We start from the raw sequence: 25,172 nt of genomic DNA on the forward strand, positions 1-25,172 counted from the left end.
ACCCCTGGAGGCCAAAGAGGTTGTGACCCTGACTGAGACCTTGTGATATCTGTCTAGCCCTCTCCAGACACCCGTGGCTTTCACCTTTGTCCTTTCATAGCCCAAGCTGTTGCACACAGGTTGACCAGGATGGCCACTGCCTGCCTCACAGTATGAAGGCCACCTGTGCACAACTCATCAGAAGGAAATGCTCAGGCTTGCATATGTGCTTATTAAAGATTCAACTCTAACTCAGGATATGTGGAATGAATGCCTAAAAACACAGCAGGCTGTTAGGTTTCATGCCTCTTTCTGAATCTTAATCAAATTTGATGAAAGAGAAACATGACTTTTTTATATTGAAAAAATATCTTGAAACATTTGATTCACCAGAGTATACCTCTAATGATATACCTGATACAGTGATTCTGTGGAGGCAGAATGAACATTCACTATGCAAGGAAGAGAAAGAATAACTTTAAATATTAGCAGAGGAGTGAAGATTAAACTCGCATTTCTCTCGCCTCCCTTCAGCTTAACTAAGTGTGTGCTTAGCACTCCATTCCTCCTGCTTTACTGTGCTGGACAATAGCTGCTTTAATGAGATTTGCGTGGCCAGATAATTGAACTCTGTTCCGTTTCAAAGGAATAATCGTAACACTTCTGCTTTTTGATGCACATTACACAGGGATTAAAGTGTGCAACCCTGCTTTTTTCCCCCCACATGGCTTGATTTTCTTTTGTCATAGCCATAGACAATTTTTCAATTATGATTTTTTTCTCTCCCTTGTATGAGAGAGCGGGTAAATTGGCAAAGGTGTTTTGCTAATGGTGGCAGCGGTCGGAGTTCAGCTCGCTGGCCCTCGTCCGCCGTCTGGGTCATTGTGAGCAACCACTGAGGCTTTTATTACCACCACATCAAAAGGCAGATAAGCATTTGGGAGAGGGGGTGTCTTCCTACTCTCTTTATGTGCCAGAGAATGTGTTCATCTTAATAGTGAAGAGGCATGTGTCGGTTTGTGTGTGTCTGTGTGAGTGTGTGTATGTGTAGAATGTACGTTCAGTTCTAAAGGTTTTGTTGCTTCACAATATCAGCAGTCTTAAAAATGTTGCCCCTGCCTCATTCACAGCACCTGTATGCCATATCCCTTATCTACTAACCAAAATACCCATCACAATGCTCGCAAGAACCTCAAACCTACATTTCTGTCCTACACCACACATTTAATATTCTTTAATGACAGAGTGGGGGGAGGGGGCGCGCGCAGTTGTGGTTTAGAGCTGGATCATTCAGTCTGCCTGCCTGCATCTCATGTTCCAGAGGTATCTGACACCTTGGAATGAATGAATCTTTATTAATTCTGGCATGCTTGAAACAATACCACCTTGAGCATTACTGCATAGACAGCAGACGTCTTGGCTGTTGGAAGCCAAGAGGGAGGATATTAGTTGAAGGGGAATATAGGAGACTGACACAACAGCTATTTGTCTACAATCAACAAAAACCTCAGGAAATCAGGACTGCAGCCTGACCACAGCACCAGACTTGTGATGGTAAAATATGGATGCAGTTCAAAGAGTCTCCTAATACATGCTGAGATTTATGGGTGGGGTGCTGTTCTGAAGAGGGGAGTTCACCTTCATTTGCTAACAGCACAGTTTATGATGGCAGGGATGGCATATAAAGGAGATATTCAAGATAACAGCAAAATAATCAACATCAGAAGTGTGTTATGTGCCAGAGTTTTGAAGGCAAAAAGGGGAAGAAAAACCCTAAATTGCTCTCATTTTTTTGTTTGATTTTATGTACGATCATGTAGGTAGGGGAAAGTCCTCTTATCCAAACTTATCTACCTGTCCAAGTAAACAAACAAGAACAATCTGTCTGCTCAGGTCACTCACATTTTGAAAAGGAAAAGAACAGTAATATAATATATTGGTACCACATTACTCAACTGAAGAAGCCAGTCTGACTGGGACAGGTTTGGTCTCAAACTTTACAAAAAATTGTTCTTCAAAGTCTTAAGTCTTAGTCTTGTTCTTCAAAAAGCAAAAAGTAAAAAAACCAAAAACATATAGTTTGTTAATAACCGAGGTCATTCTTTCATCAAACTAATGACAAACTGTCCATTTTCAGAAAACAATCCATATCCACCAGGTGACCTTTTGGTGTTTGAACAAGAATACTATACTAGTCAAATTTTGAGGGTACACTTCCTGTCTCTATCCAGGTATGTCATCACAGCAGCCAGGTGTGAGAGCTGACTGAGTTACTGAGACATCAGACTTATCAGAGATCAGATAATCTAATGACCCCAGGCAACTTCCGTCTGAACTCAGATCAGCACAAAAAATATTAATAATATAACCTCTCAGATTTACAAAAAATTACCTCTCCTCTCTTTTAGTATGAACTAGGGAGAGGGGCACCTGTCTTAGCTGCCTGGATTTCAGAGCTCCTCATTCTGTGGTTTGACATGAGGCTATACTTGTTGGAGATAATTAATTTCATGTCCCATAAATCTTAACATTGCAAAAGGTAATCATAAGAAGAGGTTCATAATTTTATGTAAACATTTGTGTGTGTAAAATCTATTGTGACACTATGCAGACACTCACAGCTCTGACAGTTAACATCTATAGTGTTGTTTCATTCCAAGAGTGCTATTTTTATGAATAGACTTGTCTATAAATCTTCAAATAAATGCTTTTGTCATTTCTTGTGAATACCTGTAACCCAAAGGCAGACAGAAGAGCTTAGTGGGAAGTCCTTAATTTGTGCAGAACAATCAATTACACCAGTTATACATGGCTAAATGACAGGATGAGGATCTTCATTAATCACACCTGGCATTTGAGCAAGAACTGTAGTTGAACCTTTAGCCAAGTTCCGAGGAGCATTTCAGTGCCAGGACAGTGCAACCTGAGAAGCTTTAATAATGTCTGTGCTATTCTGTTGTATACTGAAAGAACATGTGTGATATCTACTCCAGTATCAGATCTGGCTTGGATTAGGATCCCAAGCAAATGTGTTAGGTTGAAAATTGAGGGTGGGGGATTTCCAGAATGGTTTCTCAACACATCTAAACAACAACAACAACAACAACAACAAAACAGCTACAGAACTAAAGGACTCCAAGTTAAGTGTAAACACGATCCCGACTCGACTGGATCATGCTTCTTCACTTTGGCATCAGATAAACAGAGGAACACACAGGGAACTTCGGTGTGGTCTGCTCAACATGGCTGCCAGGGATTTCTCAGTGGAGGAGACAAAAACGTCTCCTATAACAGACAAAACTCAGGTCTCTGCCAATTTACCCAAAGATTTGATTTTGAGGAATCATAGATGTGTTTTAAGCCAGGCACAGTGTTGAGTATCAAGCAGGGGTGAATGTAACAATATCAATGACTCTTATAAAAGCAAATTACGTGCAGCTTTTCCATGGTCATTTTACTGGGAAAAAAAAAACAACCATTTTTAATGCCTACTATTTAGCAATAATTATATGAACAGAAAATGCTCCAAAACATTATTATCAAAATTATCAAAATGGTGGCTGTCTACAAAGATAAAACATTTAACATTGTCCAGTAAGAACAAGAGACTCAAGGACCTTTTTAAAAAGATGAACTCTTGGAGAGTACCAATACTTTGCAATGTTATATGTCACATGATATGGGAACTGATGCAACTTATCTTTCTGTCAACTGCACACAGTCTCTCTAACTTATTCTAAAAGTAGTCACAAGTGTCTTTTCTTGACGGCTGCCTCGAGTGTTTCCTTTAAACGGTGACATCTCCTCTAGACTGCTGCCTGATTGAATGCAGCACTGCACTGTGTCTTCATTCCCCCTTGGGGAGAGAACTCGGTTTGAGAACTCTGTCTGCGTTCACAGGTCCAGACCCTTAGGCCATAGAACAGGAGTCACACAAAGGGCTGAGAGCTCAGTTACTCAGCCTGGCCCCGTACACCCTCACATACTCCGTGTCGGCAGGAGAGAGGAGCACAATGACATCACCTTTCACATTTCAACAGGCTAGCCACCACCCTCCTCTCCTCTGTGGTACAGTGGTTATAAATCCTTCCACAGGTCCCCTTTTTCTCACCTCATACTCACCTGGGCCAAAGTGACGCACTGCTGCATCAAAACACATATGGCATTGTTAGTCATTCATTCAGATCCAGCCAGATAAGGGGACTATATGCTTTCTCTCGTTCTATCTGATTCTTTGTCATATGCCTGTAGGGAGACAAGGTGCTTATGACTATGTGGGTTACAGATAATGTGTTAAGCATGTTGTAACATACTCTGCACAAAGAAACAAATTTCTTTGCTACTTGAAACAACATGGTCCGATACTGCACAGTCAACTGCATGGGCCACCTGAGCCCTGGACATTGCTGTTTAATGTTTAATTTATCCTTTTGCTACTTGCAATTAGCAGCACCATTTAACTGTGGAAACTAAGCAATGTATTCAAAAAAGGAATCGGTCTGAAGAGGACAGCAGCCTTATTCTCATGCAAGGAAAGATAACTTATTTTAAGCAAGTAAGCAAGTCAAAGACAGATGCTAATGTATATCAAACTATTTATTTTGTCGGTAATGCACTGGATTAAATGATACATTAATGCACAATGAAGCCAAATCTACTTACTAATAGTAATTTATTAACTTACTACAAGGTAAGTGTGACCTTTTTTTTGGGGGGGGGGGGGTGTTGGTAAGATGGCATGTGTTCACCTGAAATTCTGGCATTCAACTCAGTCCCTGTTCAGTTCTGGGGACTAGGGGACCTTAGGCACAGTGGACTTTAGCAAGCTACTGAGGAAATTTAGACAGGAACTGGGGAAATGTAGACAAGCACTGGGGACTTTAGCCAGGCACTGGGGACCTTAGTCAGGCACTGCATACCTTAGCCAGGCCCTGTGGACCTTAGATGGGTACTGAGGACCTTAGCCAGGCACTATGGTCCTTAGATAAGTACTGAGGACCTTAGCAAGACACTTGGGACCTTAGACAGGTACTAGGCACCTTAGCCAAGAATGGACGCCTGTTACCTAAAGCTACAGGTGCCATGTTTCAGATGAACTCAGAGTGGGTGTAAACCCACACCAGCTATTTCTTTGTTCTGTCATGTCTCAAACAGACACAGACAGAAACACACACCTTTAGCTATCCTTCGTCTGCTGAGACAAAATGTGAAGTTTTATTTGTAGACAACATAAGACATAAATCAGTGTTCGATAGCATTTCACCACGGAGAAAGCACCACTGTCCGACACTCCATAAATTAACAAGCATATCTGTAAACAGCCCCATGCAAGATTTTGCAGAATCATGCTTGAATAATCTGGCTGACCATGAGGAGCTGCTCTTCTAAAGCAGTTCCGCTGTCTGTCCTGCATTTCTCTCCATTCATGCTAACTTTAAGCACAGCCTCTGTGAAAGCTTAAAATATGAAGTACACTTCTCATGCCGAACAGCTCCAGGCCTCTCAGCCTAAACTAAAGAGCTCAATTTATGGCTGATTTAATTTTGCCCTTCATAAACATTCCTAATGACATTAGTCCTGCTGCATACACTGACTGCCTCCGTCTTATTTCATTAACTGCCCAAATCAGGTTTAAAGACCATATTGATGCCGAGCATTATTAAGGGTGATTATCAAAACAACAGACAATGGGCCGAAGTGTGCACTAACCAGTTTATGTGTAATTTCACAGAGGCATAACAGATGGCAACGGCAGTGAATTAGAGCCTGCTGCGATGGAGAACTGGACTTCAACCATAATGTGGAAATGCAGCAGGCTGGAGATAAGGGGGCCATAACAAAATGGCTTCCTTGTAATTGAGAAGGAGAATGAGAAACACAGGGAACAGGTGTGCCAGAAAGTGCATGAGATACTATAGAGAAAGGTCCAACAACAGCTTTGGGTTCTGCAGTAAGAGGCTCTTAAAACCTTAATAATACTAATACTAATACTAATACTAATACTACTATTAATAATAATAATAATAATTATTATTATTATTATTATTATTGTTGTTGTTATTATTATTATTATTATTATTATTATTATTAACCATTATTTAAAATATGTTATTCAAGTTGCATCCTTGCATCCATGTTAGGATTTGTTCATAAGTAATAAAAAAAAAAGATTACCTCTTTAAGAACTACAGTACCAAAAAAGAGCGATAAATACAAACATCACTCTGCTATGGTGTTATTGTCCATTATACTCCTAAACACAGTGTCTGTTTGGCATGTACTAGTAGCCATCAGTGCTCTCAAACAGTGCATTTGAAAGTGAAACCTAGAGAGAGGCATTTGGCCAAACCCTGGAGATGCACAAACTTGACAAAAGCTCTTGATTTATTTCAACCTCACAGATGTATGACTTGCAAATTCTGAATTCATTATGCGGAGCAGCCAATCAGCAGCTCTGACTCACTCACAAATATGCAAATTTGTCCATTCCATCCACTTCACTCCTTTGATTCCAGCCAATTAAAGCAAATGCTGCTGCGCATGTATAATTAAGTGCTTCTGCTGTGGCAACTCTCCCGACCGGATAAATGAACACTTATTGATCTTACTTTAATGGCTATTGGTAGCATGCAACACCAAAAGACTCCAAAACAAATGGCCGTTTAGAAGCAAAGTCCCCCAAGCATGGCTAAGTCTGCAAGTCTGCTATAATTGATATTTACCACAAAAGCAGCGAAGACTTGGTGAGAAAGCTTTCAATTAACAATCATAGCACTTAAACCTTTTAAAGTTACTGAATGCAACCCATTCAGATGCAGCTAATGATGCAAAACAAAACCCAAATGAGGAGCAATCACTGAAAAGCCCTCCTTATTGATTAATAATCACCACTGCTTTTAAGACAGGGCAAAATACCAGATAAATAAATGTAAAAGATGTAAACAAAATGAAAAAAGAAAGAAACAAAAAAGCCAGGGGAAATTGCTCCACTTAAAACACTTGAGGGACAGATAAACACTTAAACAAAGACAGGGCCATGGAGTCTCTCTGAACAGGTGCTATCTGTTTATCTACTTAGAGCGGCGGGCCCTGCCTGCGGCCATCTTGTTTTTAAACGCGGTCATAGCACCTTGTAAATCATCCTAACTGGATAATAGACACAGTAAGTAGTTCATTTTAAATTCAATGTGACTAATTCAGTTTGCAGCAGAGAGACTGCAGACAGAGAACAAGCAGAACTGTGGGCTGTATATAAATGTACTTGTCCATTACAAAACCTTTGTTAGAATTTGCAAAAAAAATCTCATTATTTTTTTAAACTAGAGTATTCAAAATGATCACATCATATCATGATATACATTATGGAAGCATTGTTAGGCATCCTTGATAAGTTCACTTTTTGTGTAAAAAAAAAAAAATCCCACAAATATTATATTAATTTTTGTAATGTTAATCTTTGTCTTGTTCTTGAAACAGAACTGCAGTAGCAGGGAGTACGTGTACACATGTGTGGGCATGTCAACACCTCAGCCCAGCTCTTCATGTACATTCAGGCCACTGGGAGCTCTCTGAACACTGCTCTTTAACGCGGCCACTATTCCCACTGTTCAGTATGCATCTCTAATCAGAGCGCAGATGGAAGAGGCACAGGAGCCCGCTAAGTGGAATCCCTGTGAGTGTCTCCCATCTCCTCGCCCGCTTCTACAGGGCTCTCCTCATGGGGAATCGCATATGTTTAACTTTTTTTTCTCTCCATGATCTGCTAAAGCCACTTTTAAACCTAATTACTATAAAGCAGCTGCTATCCTGAAGAGCTAATTACAGAAATCTGTAAAAATGGAAGAGGCAATTTTAGCTTTCATAGAGAGAGGAAAAAAAACATACTTTATGGTGTAGCATTTTTAACAGGGATGTTTGAAGGTGTATCTTTCAGAAACTTTTAGGGACAATAAACCATGACCTGAGTATAACTGTCTCCATGTTTCAAACCCAAGTTTAAAGCAAGCACATACATACATACAGGTGTTTTGCCATAGAAACTACAAGTATTTAAACACACTAAACAGGAACTTGCTTAACCAAGTTCACTAATTTTAATCACTGTGTATGCACAATATCTTACTGTGTCATGACACTTATTTTAGATGTACTCAAATATGTTAAAACGACTACACAAAACATGATGTTATCACTGTGGCTACTGCTCCTAAAAAGGTTTTCCCTGCTCTTTTCTGTGATGCTATTAATTAGAAGAAATTTCCCCTTTAGCCTTTGTGCTACTTGGCTCTTAGGAGGAATGCTGATCTTTGCCAGTTGTATGGGCATGCATCATTTGGCGCTAGGCAATGGCAAATGGAATGCAAGTGACAGTCAAATTAACATTCTAGAGTCTGGGACCGATTCCCTCACGGCATGTATCCTGAAATGTATCTGTGGTAAAGGTGGAATGCTCACCTTCTTGTACACAACAACTCGAAACAAATGAACAACATGTTCTTGTATGCTAATGCCCACGCATTAGCAAGAGAAAGATGCCAAACGCTTGGAGGGAGGGGGTGCATTCCAGTAGGGGTGGGCAAGAGATCGTAACATATCAGCCTAACACATTATATCAAGATGGTAACACATCAGTCTAACATACTACATCAAATGTCTGACTGTTGGTGCTTTTGGCACAGCTTTTCAAAGACATCCTGTGACCCATCACTTATTTTTTTGTGTAGATCTATGGTCCTGTTCATCAACATGGTCTATCACACTCGAATTTAACTCAGCTGTCACCTTTCAGTTGACATGATGAATTCACACTGCTCACAAGGTCCAGTCGAGCCTCGTTCAAACCCGCTCCGCACTCAGGAAGTACTGGAAACCCAATAGAAGGTCATTAGGCTCGACGGAGAAAACAAGTTTAGGCCGTTTTCCGGCAAACGTTCAAATTTAGCTGAGCGTAATCTAGTCTCTGCCCATGAAGGCTGTTCTGTTGACATATGCTTTGAGAAATCACATGATTTGCTGCCATATCTGCCCTGGCAAGCTGTCAATTAAGCTGCAATTTCAGCAACAACATAAAGCAGTAGCTTACAAACACACACATAGATTCAAACAGAAACACAGTTACACGTATACAGACACACATGTAGAAACATACACACATATACATGCACACACAAGCACAAACAACACCATCATATACCCTTTTCCAAACACATGCATACACACATGCACACGCACATACACACACCCACACACATCCACGCACACCAAAGGCAACAAAGGTTCACAGAAATTGCATGAGGCAGGAGAGGTAGATTGAGAATAAACTCTTTCATTTTATGAATCATGTTTACGCTCTGCTCTGTGTCTCGCCAACGTCCTGCTATCTTGGCATCAGAAGCAGAACAGACCCAGATCACTGCTTTTACACCCCCATCAGATGAATCGGCCCTTCAAAGGCCAGCCATTAACAATTACTGCCATGTTTATCTTCTCCAAGGAGAGGCACATGCCATCTTTTTGAATTCAGGCTTCTTTTAAAGGGAAAATGCCCAGAAATCACAAACTACTCATAAAAGTGTTGCTGGGCCTTAAGTTTCTTTGGTTAATATATAATGAAGGGAAGTCAAATCCTACTCAAAGTCTAAAGTTTGCATCAATGGCAGATTCATCACAAAGGCTACGCTCAAAGCTATACATCTCCCTTGTTAATCCTGTCTTAGAAAAGCAACACAATTCACAAACAAGAAAAGCCTTAAAACCTAACTTAACCCAGGACCAATCAGTATCTGCTGCTGCTGCGACCTCTCTCTCATCACACACGTTACAGCGACTGTTCCTCTCAGAGAGTACGTGTATAGCTGCTTTTATTCCAGTGCTGCGTGCATGTGCTGAGGGACTGATTGAGTATCCACCCTCCACTCAGACCTCCCCAAGCAGCTGTTTCTTCCAGCATAGAGACAGGCTCTTTGCTTGAAGAGCTACCTCAAACACTTCGCATAATTAAGTAGCATTAAACTGTGTGGGGTGAAGAAAAGGACCCTTCCTCATGTTTAATGCACTTTTGGGGTAAATGAAATTTAGGCTGAAAGGCTCAGCTAGTGTCTATTTGCTGCATGACCTTCAGCTGAGATCACTGTGGTTAGTAGCTCATCACGAACCTATAGGCTAGAAAATATAGATGCCCTTTCAGATAAGACACAGATATGGCCCTTTCAAGCAAGATACAATATTTACATTTCTTTTAAAAATGCATTATGTTTACTATATATATATATATATATATATATATATATATATATATATATATATATAAACACACACACATACATATATTTTTATTACATATACCATTAAATTTTCTGTTTCAGGAAACCTTATATAATTATATAATGGCCATAAAGAATTATTTCTCTGTCTCTGTCTCTGTCTCTCTCTCACACACACACACACACACACACACACACACACACACACACACACACACACACACACACACACACACAGACACACACACTATAAAATAGTGATGTACACAGTTTCTAAAGAAAGAAACAGTACAACGGCAAAGTCTTTATCTTTCTGCAGTTGCTCCCAGAAAACTTTTTCAGGTACACAGTACTTTGCTTTTGAAGCTCTTTCCTTGCACAGCTGATGAAGGACCTCTGTCTGAAATGTCCTTTTTCTCTTAATACCTTATGTACCTCACTGCAATCTTCTCCCCATATTATACACATATACACTCATATGTATATACACTGTTTTGAAATTCAAAATTAATCCCTTCATTTACAATATTTAGTGTAATAAAATGGAATTCTGTTGCCTTATGCAGGTTATCACAGTATAGCACAAAAAACCCCACCAACAACATACTAATATTACATTTCCCTTGTGCCTGTAGAATATTAACCTGAAAGAGTGTACCTAAATGCTGTGGTAAACCATTTGATTTGAAGAGTGTTGGGGGAGCGCGGAGACACTGTGTCTGTGTGACTGCGGCATGGAGCTCATCCTTCTTCCGTCTTTCCTGCCACTGTTCAAGTGCTTAATGCATTATAGATTTGCCGCTCATGTGTGGTAGAGCAAAGCAAAATCGATATTCCGCAGTGTTTGGTTTCTTGTAGTGTATCCCTTTCAGAGCTCAGGAATCAAACGCAGCTTCTAATAAAACCATCAATTTATTACCGCCCATGGTTCTACCCACAAACTTAGACCATGCACATTATTTGCTTATGCATAAACAAGGGACAGAGGGCTGAGGTTTATGATACAAAATACCTGCTGATAACACACACACTGTGCATTTCAGAGACTGCTGCAGAGAAGCACTTTTTCCTGTTTAAGTAAAGAGGTGGATTTCAGAGTAACTCTCTTTTCAATTTTAGACCTCCGAGACTGAATGGTCATGCTTGGGGGTTTTTGCAAACAGGAATAGGTGTCAGACTGCTACGCTCTCCAGTTCTGCTACCTGCTGGAGCCATCAAACAGGGCTTGCATTTCATTTGTGAAATGTGTAGCTCTGTACAGCATGTAACTCCGATCCGCAAGGCAGCCTCAATTTACAAATATTTCTTTGAAAATAACATATCATATTTTAACACGCCGTCTCCCTTCGGACCGGAGACAGAGCCCATGGGAGGGCATATGATGTAGCCAGGGAGTGGTGGGCAGATGGGTGGTTCACGCTGAAGAGGGAATCTTAATGCAGGCCAAGCCAGCACTCAGAAGCACAGGGGGAGGAGAGTGGCCCAGAGATGCAAGCACAAGACCAGTGTCGCAGCCATTCTGAGAACATAAAAGGCATGGCAGCCACTCTGTCCTATAACCACGGTTGTTCATCTGTATACTTTTCTTCAGTCATGACACACTTAATCACTAAAAACCTCAATTTCAAGGCCTGTTAGTGTCTGAGGTGTATTGTAGGCACAAAATACAATAAATAGTTTTTTAAAAAGGTTCTGCATGATTGTCCTCAGTCCTATACAGTAGACTTTAAGACTGATCAGTAAGTAATGTGCTCATGCACTCTAATTTCACTGTCAAAGTGCATGGTGCAGAGGTGAGCCTTTTACACGTGGGCTGTATAAAAGCTTCAGAAACCCTTGCCAGAGGTGCACGCTCCCCAGCACTGTGGAGCACAGTTCTCCAGATTGGGATGTAAGGCGAGAATCTCCCGAGATCATGCGACCTCTGATCTCAGCCTGTCTTTAGGCTTGACTTCACTCTGTCAACATGGCACCAAGTATTGTTCTGTTTGACAGAGACAAAATTAAACACTACTCAATACTATGCCATGTCACCTCTAACTCCTCATTCATTATTCTCCTGTTTTATTTTTTTAAAAGGAGAATCTTGTATCATAATTCAATTAAAAAACCTAATATCCCTAATATCATCACTCTCATCCCATGTCTTGGCCAGACAACTATAATTATTTTAGTTTATTTTTTAAAATTAAGTTTTACTCATTGTTTCCTCTGTACTGCAATCAGTTCCCGATTATCTCCACTTTGCAAAGCACACGCAGTGTGCATCTCGAGTATTTACTTCATTTGCCAAATCAATTAATTGCCTTCCCGTTAAGTAAACTACCCAGAATTCTCGAACCACCCGCCTATTCAGACAGGGAGGAGGCTGGAAAGACCGCTTTTAGGCCCAGCATTTACATGCAATTATCTTCTTATACAATTAACTGGATTGGGCTAATGAGCATCTTGCAGGCAGAGAGAGCACTGCGACTCTGAATGGAAGGGCTGAGTGAGTAATTGGCGGCTGGCATGTCGATGTTAATGGGAGAAATCTGAAAAAAAAAATGGTTTGTGCTGAAGACGATGGGAGAGACGAGAGCCACTCAGCCAAGAGGGAGAAACAAACAGAGAACTGCCCCAGAGAGTGTTCAGGACTGAAAGTTCACCATGAAAGAAATGCATGATAGATCAAGAAAACAGCTCTTGTACAAAAAGAAACTAAAGCCAAAACATAAAAATGAATCAAATTTACTTACAATTGGTGATTTTAATATTTCCTACTATGTTATGACCAGCTCACCCATCCTAACCTCAACTATCATAAATAAACATTTAAAACTGTTCTCAGACAAATGTAACACACCCAGCCCCCAACCCCAACAGAAATTATGCCTTACGGCCTCTACCTTTCAACCAGCACAGCTACGCAATACTCCACCACTGAGTGCATTGTTCTGGGCCTCCATCTTCCTCCCGGCCCAGGTGTTAACACAATACCAATCACAGGCCTCTGCTTTTAAGAGCCATCCAGAGCCCCTTTCATCACCTCCTCGAGTCCTTACACTGAAATTGCGATACAAATATGTGTCTGTGTAAGCCTACACCAACACCATTGTCCCACAATCTCTGTGAGGCCTCATAAACACTTAGCAGTTTTCCAAGGGCTTTACATTGAGCAGTCCCTCCGCCCAAAACTTACACCGCTGCATGACACACACACATACACACACAGAAAAACATACACTCAACATCCACACACACCAGATCACTTACAACTGACTGGTGTCATTTCCAAGTAAGGATTACAAAGAGGGTGATAATAAAATACTGACAACCCAAGATGGCAAGGGGAGAAAGTTGTTAGCTTTCTCCAGTCTGTTCGCCCAGATGTGTCTCGCAAACTGCCATTCTATCAGGTATTTTTAAAATGGAGCTGAGTGGGGTTTCAGCAAAGCTGAAATGGCTGACAGAGATTTAGGTGAATGTGAAACATTAGCATTGATACTCGTCCTGGTGCCAAAAAGCCACACTGTCACAAAACACAGAGTGGCTCTGTGAGCAGACAGATAGGGAACTTCCACATAAGGTATAATTTGACTGCAGTGCCACCTGTTGGCAAATGTGATTGCAACCATGGAAATGAAAGAACATTCTATTTCTTCATTTACAATGCCATCTTGATGTGGCTGTCTGAATCAATATCAGAAAGATGTAATATGAGATTGTAATATCATAAAGATGCTACAGTAATATAAATATGTAGACCGGACCATCACTCGGTCCTTATGACTTTCGCTCAACACAGGTAAAAACACTAAAAGCTGTGCCTGTTTTTCCCATGCCCCCCATCCCCCTTCCTCCATCTCACCCCCCCCCCCCCCCGCCACCAGTAGGGGGAGCTAGTGCTGAACCCTTGCTCATTTGCACTCTGTAATGTGTGCTGTCCCAAAACTCATTTTTCAGAACCCAAGCGTGCCGGATTGCTATTGATCTCTTGTAAACAGGACCATAATGAATGGCCTTTCTGCTGTTATTGCTGTGAAGGAGCAGCACGTTATTTGGAAAAAGACAAATGTACTGTGTGTGTGTGTGTGAGTGAGGCAGAGAGAGAGAGCCATAGAGAGAAAAAGAAAAAGAAAGAGGGGGAGAGAGAGAGAGAGAGAGAGAGAGAGAGAGAGAGAGAGAGAGAGAGAGAGAGAGAGAGAGAGAGAGAGAGAGAGAGAGAGAGAGAGAGATTCTTTTTGTGAACATGTTTCCATAATGGTGAAATTTTGACATCATGAGCACATTTTTTTTGGTCTCCAATAAATGTTTTCATATATATTCAGTATTTTTATTTATACAAAAAGCTTTATTTGAAAAGGCCAAATGACTGCATGTAGCCAACCAACAGCTAACTGACTCACATAAATTACTAAGTTAGTGACGTCAGGGTCGGATTCATTTTTTAGTGTGTACATGCCTGTCTAAACCAATAGTCTGTCATTATATTAATTTTATGCATATGTGTCTGTGTGTGCTTTTTTGTGTAAATGATCCATTGATCCATTAAAGTCACATGGTTAAGTACTGACTATAGACTATATTGTAGTTTTGACTGACTCTCTCTCTCTCTCTCTCTCTCTCTCTCTCTCTCTCTCTCTCTCTCTCTCTCTCTCTCTCTTATATATATATATATATATATATATATATATATATATATATATATATATATATATATATATGAATATGAGAGAGAGAGAGAGAGAGAGTCACACACCACACACACACACACACACACACAAAACTTATACAGAACTTCCTCTGTGTGTGTGTGTTATTCCAGAAATTTTGCGTCTGCTGATGGTGTACAACAGGAAGACTTTCTTGTGCTGGTGTCATAAAAAGCCTTTTTTCCTGTAACTCTACTGTCAAGCCTGTTTTTGATGAAGTACCTATTTATTGTACATGTCAAAACTGCAACTCCACTTTCTTTCAGAGAAGCATGCCTGTGGGTTTTTTTTCTGACATCTCACACAATTTTTCTGCTGATAGGAATTTTTTCTTTATCAAACTAATCTTAACAGTGTTTTTCCAATAGTGTTTCTAAATATATTGGATAGTTTTATTCCCTTTTGCTGATTTGTAGTGATAATGGCTCATTAAACATATTGATACTTTTTACATTTTAAACAAGAAAGCTACCAAAATTGTTCTTTTGCTTTTATTTATTTTTTAAGGAGAGTCTTTTTTATGGAGACCACTGTAGTTTATTTAAGATCATTTAGTGTGCAATAGGACCATTAAACAATTATGTGTAAGCTTAATACTTATTTTGTAAGACTTCTCTTTAAGATCAAACTTCTCTTTTTAAACTTACACAATTTGTATTTATTAAATAATACCATACCTATTACAAGGATGGCTAATGGAATAGAGATATATAGAACAATAGAACATTGTGTATAGAACATTCTTATTTGAATTTTTTTCGGTTAAAAGTTCCAGGGATGTGTACACTGAACTAAGCAGAAATGTATGCATGCATGCTGGTGTCTGTGTGAATATTAACCTGTGGTGTATTAGCATAAGAATGTATGCATGCATGTACAGTATGTGTGCAATTTTCTGTGTTGGTATGCAAGTGCCTGTGTGAGAGAAAGCATTCTAACCTGTGGTGTGTATCCAAGCAGAGACCAGAATGTGTCTGTAGTGAGGGTCCCTCCCCTCCTGAACTCCAAAATGTCTGTTTCCTGTCTGCTGAGGGCAAGGTGTTGGCAGCCCTGATAATCCCCCTTCAGCTCAACACCGCTGCACAGCTTCACCAGATCCCAAGTCCCCATTTGTCCTAGCACATGCCGCACCGCCCCCAGCTGCCTGAATGACAGGTGACCTGGTCAATCAGCATGAGAGCAATTGTGAGAAGAATACTCAAAAAGAAGCTTACCCTGATGCATTTTATTTTTGCTTTCAGAAAATGAGTCAAGTTGTTAAAATCCTGTATTCTCACCATTATTAGACATAGCGCTAGCAGTAAGACTTATTACACACAATTACTGTCCAATAAGTAGATGCCACTAGTAGCATTTAACCTTTTCTAGACAGATTAAGTTTTAAATCTTCATACATATATTCTCAGAACAATAAGACGTGATACTGTTACTGTGTTGTTACTATGTCACTATTATAATGTCAAACAGGGCCATAGGAATTAAAGGGGTGGTAGGCTGGATCTGCTTCTTCAAATATGTGCTTGGCCAATGAGACAACAGAGTTGGCTGCTTTGCCAATTTTTGTTACATCTAACAAATTTTCAGATGTTAGTAGTTTAACATCTTATTATAAACAATACAGAATAAGAAAAAAATGCATTATAACCAAGCTACTCAGTTAAGTAGATCTTCCCATGAATCCAAGCCTACAGGAGCAGGCTTCTTCTTTCTCGTTGTTGAGTTTAGTTCGGGTTCAGGCCATATCATGCAATGGCAAATGCCTACAGGCTGCAGCATTTAAAACATACACTGACTCTATTCTCAATCACTAGTGTTAGCTATTTGCCCTCCATTTCCGAATGAACACACACACACACTTAAGTATAAACACAGATATCCCTGGTTAGCAGTCAAGGATTTTCAATTTCACAGTGTTTATTATTGCACTGCCTGGCCAAAAAAAAGGTCACAAACTCTAATATTTTGTTGGACCGCCTTTAGCTTTGATTACAGCAGGCATTCGCTGTGGCATCATTTACTCAAGCTTCTGCAATGTCACAACATTTATTTCTGTCCAGAGTTGCATTAATTTTTCCCAAGATCTTTTATTGATGATGGGAGATTTGGACCACTGCGCAAAGTCTTCTCCAGGACATCCCAAAGATTCTCAATGGAGTTCAGGTCTGGACTCTGTGGTGGCCAATGCATGTGTGAAAATGATGTCTCATGCTCCCTGAACCACTCTTTCACAATTTGAGCCTGATGAATCTTGGCATAGTCATCTTGGAATATGCCCGTGCCATCAGGGAAGAAAAAATCCATTGATGGAATAACCTGGTCGTTCAGTATATTCAGGTAGTCAGCTGACCTCATTCTTTGGGCACATAATGTTGCTGAACCTAGACCTGACCAACTGCAGCAACCCCAGATCATAGCACTGCCCCCACAGGCTTGTACGGTAGGCACTAGGAATGATGGGTGCATCACTTCAGCAGCCTCTCTTCTTACCCTGATGCACCCATCACTCTGGAACAGTGTAAATCTGGACTCATCAGACCACATAAGCTTCTTCCATTGCTCCAGAGTCCAATCTTTATGCTCCCTAGCAACTGAAGCCGTTTTTGCCATTTAGCCTCACTGACAAGTGGTTTTCTTAAGGCTACACAGCTGTTTAGCCCCTTGAGTTTCCTTTGCATTGTGTATGTGGAAATGCTCTTACTTTCACTATTAAACATATCCCTGAGTTCTACTGTTGTTTTTCTACGATTTGATTTCACCACACGTTTAAGTGATCACCGATCACGATCGTTCAAGATTTTTTTTCCGACCATATTCCTTCCTCGAAGATGATGTTTCCCCACTGTCCTTCCACTTTTTAATAATGCATTAGACAGTTCTTAACCCGATTTTAGTAGTTTCAGCAATCTCCATAGATGTTTTCTCTGCTTGATGCATGTCAATAATTTGACCCTTCTGAAAAAGATTAACATCTTTTCCATGACTACAGGATGTGTCTTTCGACATGGTTGTTTAACAAATGAGAAGCTACACACTGCATCAGTTAGGGTTAAACAACTTGTTGCCAACTGAAACATAATCACCCATGCAGTAATTATCCAATGGGAGGCTCTTACCTATTTGCTTAGTTAAATCCAGGTGGTGACCTTTTTTTGGCGAGGCAGTGTATTTTTGCTAATTTTTGTTCATTTTAGTGAAAGTCCAACAGGTGGCTCAGTCTGCATGTTCCTGGTAGGCTTCTACAGTGCCACTTTTGTTTAAGCTCAAAGTGCCAATACTGTATCCTACACCAGTGTACTGCTACATGCAAGGGCTTGTATGAGTGAGAGAGCTTTAAATGTGAACATGTCAGAGATGGGTAGTTAGCTAGTACAGTGAGGCCAACATATAGCTTGCTATATGTAAAAATATTTTTTAATTGACATACAGCCCATACATATTAGTGCACAAATTAACAGTATGTAAAATATTTATTAGCTAGTAAATACATAATGTAAACAGTATTAATATGTTTGTATATAGCATATTTGAAAAGCAGCTAAACTCTGCACCTTTTTCCAAAATCAAGTCAATCATGAAAGAGGCCCATAAAGGCTGCCACAATCCATAGTGTGTCATGCAGCCCTCCAAAACTGCCACACACGTTCCAGAATCCTCTGGGGAAATTATCATCATCCCCAGAGTATTATCGCTAATCACCTGTACTTCATCATGTCTCCTATTTAAACACTTTACTCTCTCTTACACATTGCAAAATATTGCCTCTGTGTCCTAGAGCATACCAAGCGTTATAAGTGTGCCTATGGCTTATCCATGCATTGACCTTTTCTGTGTTTAGTTCAACTATGAGTTTTGCCTTTTCCCTGATACACCTGTTTGCTCCTGTACCATCACCTATGCTTTCTCCTTGACTCAGTTTTGAATTTTCCCTTTTGGATGTGTTTGCCCATTAGACTGTTATCTGGATTTTTACCTGGACTGTTTTGATATTAATAAACTGTTCGCTTTATTGTCATCTGCAAGCATCTGTCCTCTTGTTGCGTGACAGAGGACAGGACACCACTACACTCAATCAACTAACATGGTTGTGGTGGCTGGCATGGTGGATTAGTTCTTTATAAACTGAATAGCTATAAAAGGAGTTATTTATGTATTCACTTATTATATATTGTCATACAAGAATGTTACATATCCAACGTATGCAACTACACCTCTAATGACACCTGTCTAGACTTGTTAGAAACAAGAAAATGTGAAAGTAGAAAAATTTAAATGTGTCTTTTAAGCTAAGAGCAATAGACTAAAGTTCAAATAAACATAATCATTTACATATTATAAAGAATAATAAGAAGGGCACAGTGGCAGGCAACTAATTTTCATATTTCCACACTGTCTCGCTGTCATTACATAGTTTTAAAACAGTGTACTTTCAGAAAGTCATCTGATATGGTCTTCCTCAGACAATTCCTCTCACCTGATAGCCATGATGGCGTGAGAGCGTCTGTCACCCATGTCATATAGCTCTCCTGGAGTGATTGAACAAAATCCTCCACATCACTATGGGAGACCAACTCCTTCCTCTTGCTCAGCTCATTGTCAAGTTGGCAGTGTGGAGAGAGGAAGAGTACTCTGGGTAGGAAGAGAGACTGCCTGAGGTTCACTCCACATCGCTTCATATGGCTGCACAGGTCTCTGGCTTTTGTCTGGGTAAACATATATTTAAACAACTTTAAGCAAACAGAACATGAAATAGTGAAATATTCTTTCACTGTTGAGTGAATGTCATAATATAATGTCATAATGAGCCACTTTTCTCCATGACACCTAAAAAGGAACTGTGATGAATGCCTACTATGTTTAAAGTAGTCCAAGGCAAGAGGCCATCTGTGCCAAGAAAAACTAGCCTGACTGGTCATAACACACAAATAAGTCATTGAGATTCCAAATTTACTGTGTAAAAGGTGATTCCCATTTACAGATCTTTCTTATAAAGTGTACAGCTAATAGCCATTATAGCATATATCACATTTGGGAAAATAATGAAAAATTAATTTTGTAATGTTTCTACTTCTAATGGTGCTTATCCATTATATCTTAGAAGGTGTGAAGGTAATGGTCACAACATTAAAGACAAATAACTATGACAGTAAAAAATGACATTATCTTCAATGACTTTCACATACATCCTGTTGATTTTCATATGGTGACATTTATGGACACACTCCAGAATACTGTGTAACATCTGCAATAATCTTCACTATTAATTTTCCAATCTTAACAAGTGCAGAGTGATGCAACACATGCAGTAACTTTCACAGATATGCTGCATGTCAGCAGTTCTGGTTCCCAGTCCTCTATTTCAAGACAGGGAATGAGAACTGTTGCTGTGTTGTTGCAGTAGTCCACTGCTGTATTGACATAACCAAAAGTTTAGTTTATGCAAATAAGATGCTCAAGTGAAGAAAACACTGCTCCAAAATAAACACCATGGGCATTTAATAAAATTACCTAACCTCCCAAACCGGTATCACAGGAAGCAGTTAAACCATAAGCACCACCCTGCTGAACCTCAGCAAGTTAATGCTGAAATAGCATGTGTTCATGAGCCCTTAAAATAATACCCTATCATCATCATCTCAACCTCAGTACAAGTACACTGTGTTTCTGAGTGAACACTTGTTCAAATACAGTTCAGTCACACGGTTCAGATTTTTTGCATTTTCCACTCTTTCTTCCATAATTGCTGCAATCTATATGAAGAGCCTGCTGTCTATAGGCTTTCCTGCTCTTTGTCGACATTATTTAATTCAGTTTCAATGTGTAGTGGCCAGGTGAATAGCAAGGGTGACTAGCTTTGCTCCTGGATATCTACCCTCCTGCAGACTATAATTGCAACCCTAATCTTTTATACTTTCAGGTGCTCCAGCAGACCATTCCGAAGTGAGTTGGATAAGTGCTGGAACTAAACTCTAGCAAATCTTTACGAGTAGGGCTGGAGTTTCCTTATGCAAAGTCTCTGAGGTGTGATTTACCACAATGGCCTGTAGGAGGTTGGGAACCTGGTGGATGGATGTGTTGGTGAAGTTCTGCTCCTCCTCCTTCACCTGGATCTGCCATGTGTTGGGACCCTGAGCCGAAACCATACCTGCCCACTGTTTCACATCTATGCAATACACTGCTGCACCTGGACACAGAAGAACATTCTGACCACAAATAGATTCACAAATAGGCCACCTTAAAGAACATCTCAGTTGATAATGCTTTTGATCATTAAAAAAAAAAAAATCCTCTAAAGTGGAGTTTCTGGAGTAGAATCTCACAGCTCCTATTACTTGATATGTGGCTGTCTGCAAGAATGTTGTAGCTCTTTAACAGGATTTTCAAGTATGTTGGTTTAGCAGTGTTGCTGGCAGAGGAAAAACAACTGTTTAACATTCCTAACTATAACTGCCAAACTATTATTGTTAACTAAACATTCTATCACTTCTAAAACTAATAATATGTGCTTGTGATTATATACAATTGTTTTTCTGGCATCTACAAATCTTGATATTGCTGTAGATGTAGCAGACTTACCTCTATTTTGGAAGTAGTTATACCGATACAGATATGGGAACATATGGTTAAAACACTAAGGATAATGAAAACTTAGTAGTCACCAATTAGCATGATGTAAATGAACAATAACTGGTGATTATTTCTCACATTCATTTACAGGGAGATTGTCAGGGAGAGTAATAGTTTAATAGATAAACTACACATTTACTCCTGGTGTCATGTTGACATGTCTCAGCTACTGTTGCTCCTCCAACTCCTGACCTCCACCTCTTGTTGTCACTCCTCCTACCTCCACCCCAGACACACACTTCTCTGCTACCATGAACAGATTTTCCTGGGTCATTCCTGCCTAACCTAACATTCCTAATATTGTGTAATCCACCTCGTTCCACCAAAACAGCTCTGAACCACAGAGGAATGGATTCCACAAGGACACCTACAGACAACATCTGAGGGTATCCTGTGGTATCTGGCACCAGGACCTTAGCAGCAGATCCATGAAGTCCTGTAATGTACAAGATGGCCCTCTAAGAACTGGACTTGTTTTTCCATCATATGCCATAGGTGCTTGTTTGGCTTGAGATATGCTGGAAAACAAGTCCGGTCCATGGAGGGCCATCCATTTGTGTCAAAGTATCATCCACATGAATGCCAGAACCCAAGGATTCAAAGCAAAACATTGCCCAGAGCATTATGCTGCCTGATGTTGTAAAAAAAATCTCATAAGACCAGGCCACCTTCTTCCATTGGTCCATGGTCCAGTTCTGATGTTCCAGATGCAGCAAGCAGCAATTCTGTATGTATTCCAACAGCTTTCTATCATATCCAATGTTAACCTTTCTAGCTATTTGTGCTACAGTAGCTCTTTTATGAGATCAGATCAGATCGACTAGCCTTCACTCCCCAACGGCATTAAAGAGCCTTGGGCGGCCTTGACCCTTACACCAGTTCACCAGTGGTCCTTGGACAAATGTTGGTATGTACTATCCATTGCATACAGGCAACAACCTACAAGACCTGCTGTTTTGGAGATGCTCTGACCCAGTCCCAGCCATCACTCAGATCCTCGCCTTTTTGTTCTGCTTCTGGCATGTTCATTTACTGCCCAATATATCCCACCCCTTCATAAGCATCAATGTAATGAGATAATCAAATGTTATTCACTTCTGTCAGTGGTTGTGAAGTTGTAGTACATCTGTGTTGATAACTAAGGACTTTACCATTTTGTCTGTGTTGGGTGATGAAGTCTGCTGTCAGTGTTGTGTTTAATTGTTCTTGGTGCATTTCACTGTTTTTGTTTTTTTTTGTTTTTTTTTTTAACTTTTGAATGTTTTTGGACTGTTGTTGGTGTCAAGCATAACACAAGTAAACTAGACCTTGGACTGGTCTGATTACAAATGTACAGAAAAGTGTGACCACTAAGGGAATAGCAGACCAAATCCATAGAACAGAAAAAAATACATGAATTCATGAGGTTCAAGATTAATTGACCAGACTGGAGAAATACATGCTCTTGCATGTACCTGTAACAATGATAAGGCTGACCTCCTCTCGTGCTGTCTGAAACTGGTTGGGGACTCGCAGGTTACAGAACACATCCTCCTTCTTCAGGCCACTGACTCTCCTGGGATTGTTAAAAAAAACCATGTTAGACAAACAACTCCTGAGCTGTGATGAGTGTATTCTGTTTTTTTTTTTTTTTTTACTTTTTAATGGTTTTTAATGACTGCAATTTTAAGGTAAGTAATATGCATTTGGAATCTTATATCACATAAGTGTTTTTCAACTCAGTCCTGGGCACCCACTACACAGTTCACATTTTTGCTGAATCCTATATCTCAATACATCTGTAAAAGGTATTCAGCATTTGTAATGTGGATCTTGGTCTGAGGATTAATGACTGGTCTGAGTAATATGTAGCTGGCCTATGCAACTGCAGCATTTGGATTTTTATGAAAAGGAGTTAATTGTTTCTTACAAGGCAGTAAATGGACTGATTTGCCCCTATGTTCAACATTAGTTGCCTAAACATTTATACTCTCAAACATTCTGAATACATCTATATTAACAAATATGACAGATGGGATCACTGACTGGACATGTTTGAGAAATTCTTGTAAACTGGGAATCTTCTCCTCCGTGGTCTGCACTAGGCTGTCTTCAAGGCCCAAACAACCCGAAGAATCGACAGAAGCTCCAGGACTCCCAGAGCCAACAGGACATCCTGAGCTGGAATGCCTAGGCCCCCAGGGTATATACATTTGGACCAAGTGGCTTCCAAGCTGTAACATTCTGCTGCGATACCTTATTTGAAACTGTCAAACAAAAGGTATACCATGCCATTATTCTAGATAGTTAAACTCCACAATTCCAGTTTAAAATTCATAATTCATATAATTTACACACTCACATACTATGCCTAACAGACAGTTTTTTTTACACAAGATGATACAATTAGTATATTATTAGTAGAGTAATTAAAAGATGATCAAAGTATGATCATAGTATTTTTTATGCAAAAAAAAAAAAAAACTATAAAAAGAAATGCTTTTTAAAGCCATACTAAAAACACAATGGTGAGAAATCGGTAAACCATTTCTAAAAGAATAAGCCTGTTATATAAAACAGGGTTTGGCAGCGTTTATTTAAACCTAAAGCATGTAAATTCAGCTCAGTTCGGCAATATTCGTCCTTGTAGGCCACATAAAACTTGGGGGATCAGGCAACCCGGGTTTGAACAAAGTCTCCACGAACACGTCAAAACGCATACAACGGCTACATCCGAGCGAAGACACTAACGCGTGCTTCAGCTGCAGCTACTTAAAGAAGCAAAACAAAGCATAATAGAAAACTCTTACGTGAGAAGCGAAAGCGGGAAAGCGGAGGTTTGTTTGTCGGCACTTTGACCATTCACTGTTACCGACCTAGAGTTCACACTAGTTCATACATCTAAAACACGACAACATGTGAGCAATGAAATTGTATACAGGGGCGATATTTCACAACCGTCGTTAGTTCCTCCTCTCTTTCCAACAGTTCCTAGATGTAAACAACAAGCCACGTGGAGGATCTGATTTCTCCCTTCAGGGATGACGTCAGTCTGCTATCTATGACAGGCTTTCGCCGTTTGGCTCTGCTGAACATTATTATTATTATTATTATTATTATTATTATTATTATTATTAATAATAATAATAATGATGATAATAATAATAATAATAACAATAATAATTGGCCTAATTAGGTTTTTATTTTGCTTAACAAAGATGCAGATTCTTGTCATAGCCACAATTTATCTATCCTACAAGTATACTTGTACAGCACAAACAAATTATTTGAATTCATATTCCAGACCAAAGAGAGCCATTCTCTGGTTTGCCATAGGGGTTAGGCAAACCACATAATATACCATACTAAAGCAGGTAGCAAGACTTAACATACCAATCTATTTTCAGTCAGAAGACACCAATCATCTTTACTGAACGTACCCCTCCATCTAAACCCTGCAGCCTGTGGCAAAAACACATAATCCAACCCACACACCTTATGACAGATGTTCCTAGTAGAGGTGGTAAACCCACACCTATTTATATTTCTTAAAAGACCATGTGTTAAAAGACCATGTTTTAATAATGCATGCATACACTGGCTAATGCTAGATTAGCTCACTGGCCAATTTATA

At 39.8% G+C, this 25,172-nt stretch overlaps 1 protein-coding gene across 1 annotated transcript in view; it reads right to left on the reverse strand.

Annotated features, from left to right (window-relative positions):
- Positions 1-24,504, reverse strand: part of si:zfos-911d5.4 (uncharacterized) — a 30,372-nt gene extending 5,868 nt beyond the window's left edge. Inside the window, exons 1-6 of the mRNA XM_035533863.2 lie at positions 24,349-24,504; positions 23,585-23,805; positions 23,014-23,114; positions 20,965-21,116; positions 19,407-19,635; positions 15,875-16,095 (exon numbers count right to left, since the gene is read on the reverse strand). Of these exons, the coding sequence (XP_035389756.1) occupies positions 15,875-16,095; positions 19,407-19,635; positions 20,965-21,116; positions 23,014-23,114; positions 23,585-23,781 (900 nt within the window). The 5' untranslated portion in view covers positions 23,782-23,805; positions 24,349-24,504. The remainder of the gene's footprint in view (positions 1-15,874; positions 16,096-19,406; positions 19,636-20,964; positions 21,117-23,013; positions 23,115-23,584; positions 23,806-24,348) is intronic.
- Between the last annotated feature and the right edge of the window lie 668 nt (positions 24,505-25,172).

This window comes from Electrophorus electricus, chromosome 15 (genome assembly GCF_041902795.1).
Source record: "Electrophorus electricus isolate QZ-2024a chromosome 15, ASM4190279v1, whole genome shotgun sequence".
Classification (NCBI taxonomy): domain Eukaryota; kingdom Metazoa; phylum Chordata; class Actinopteri; order Gymnotiformes; family Gymnotidae; genus Electrophorus; species Electrophorus electricus.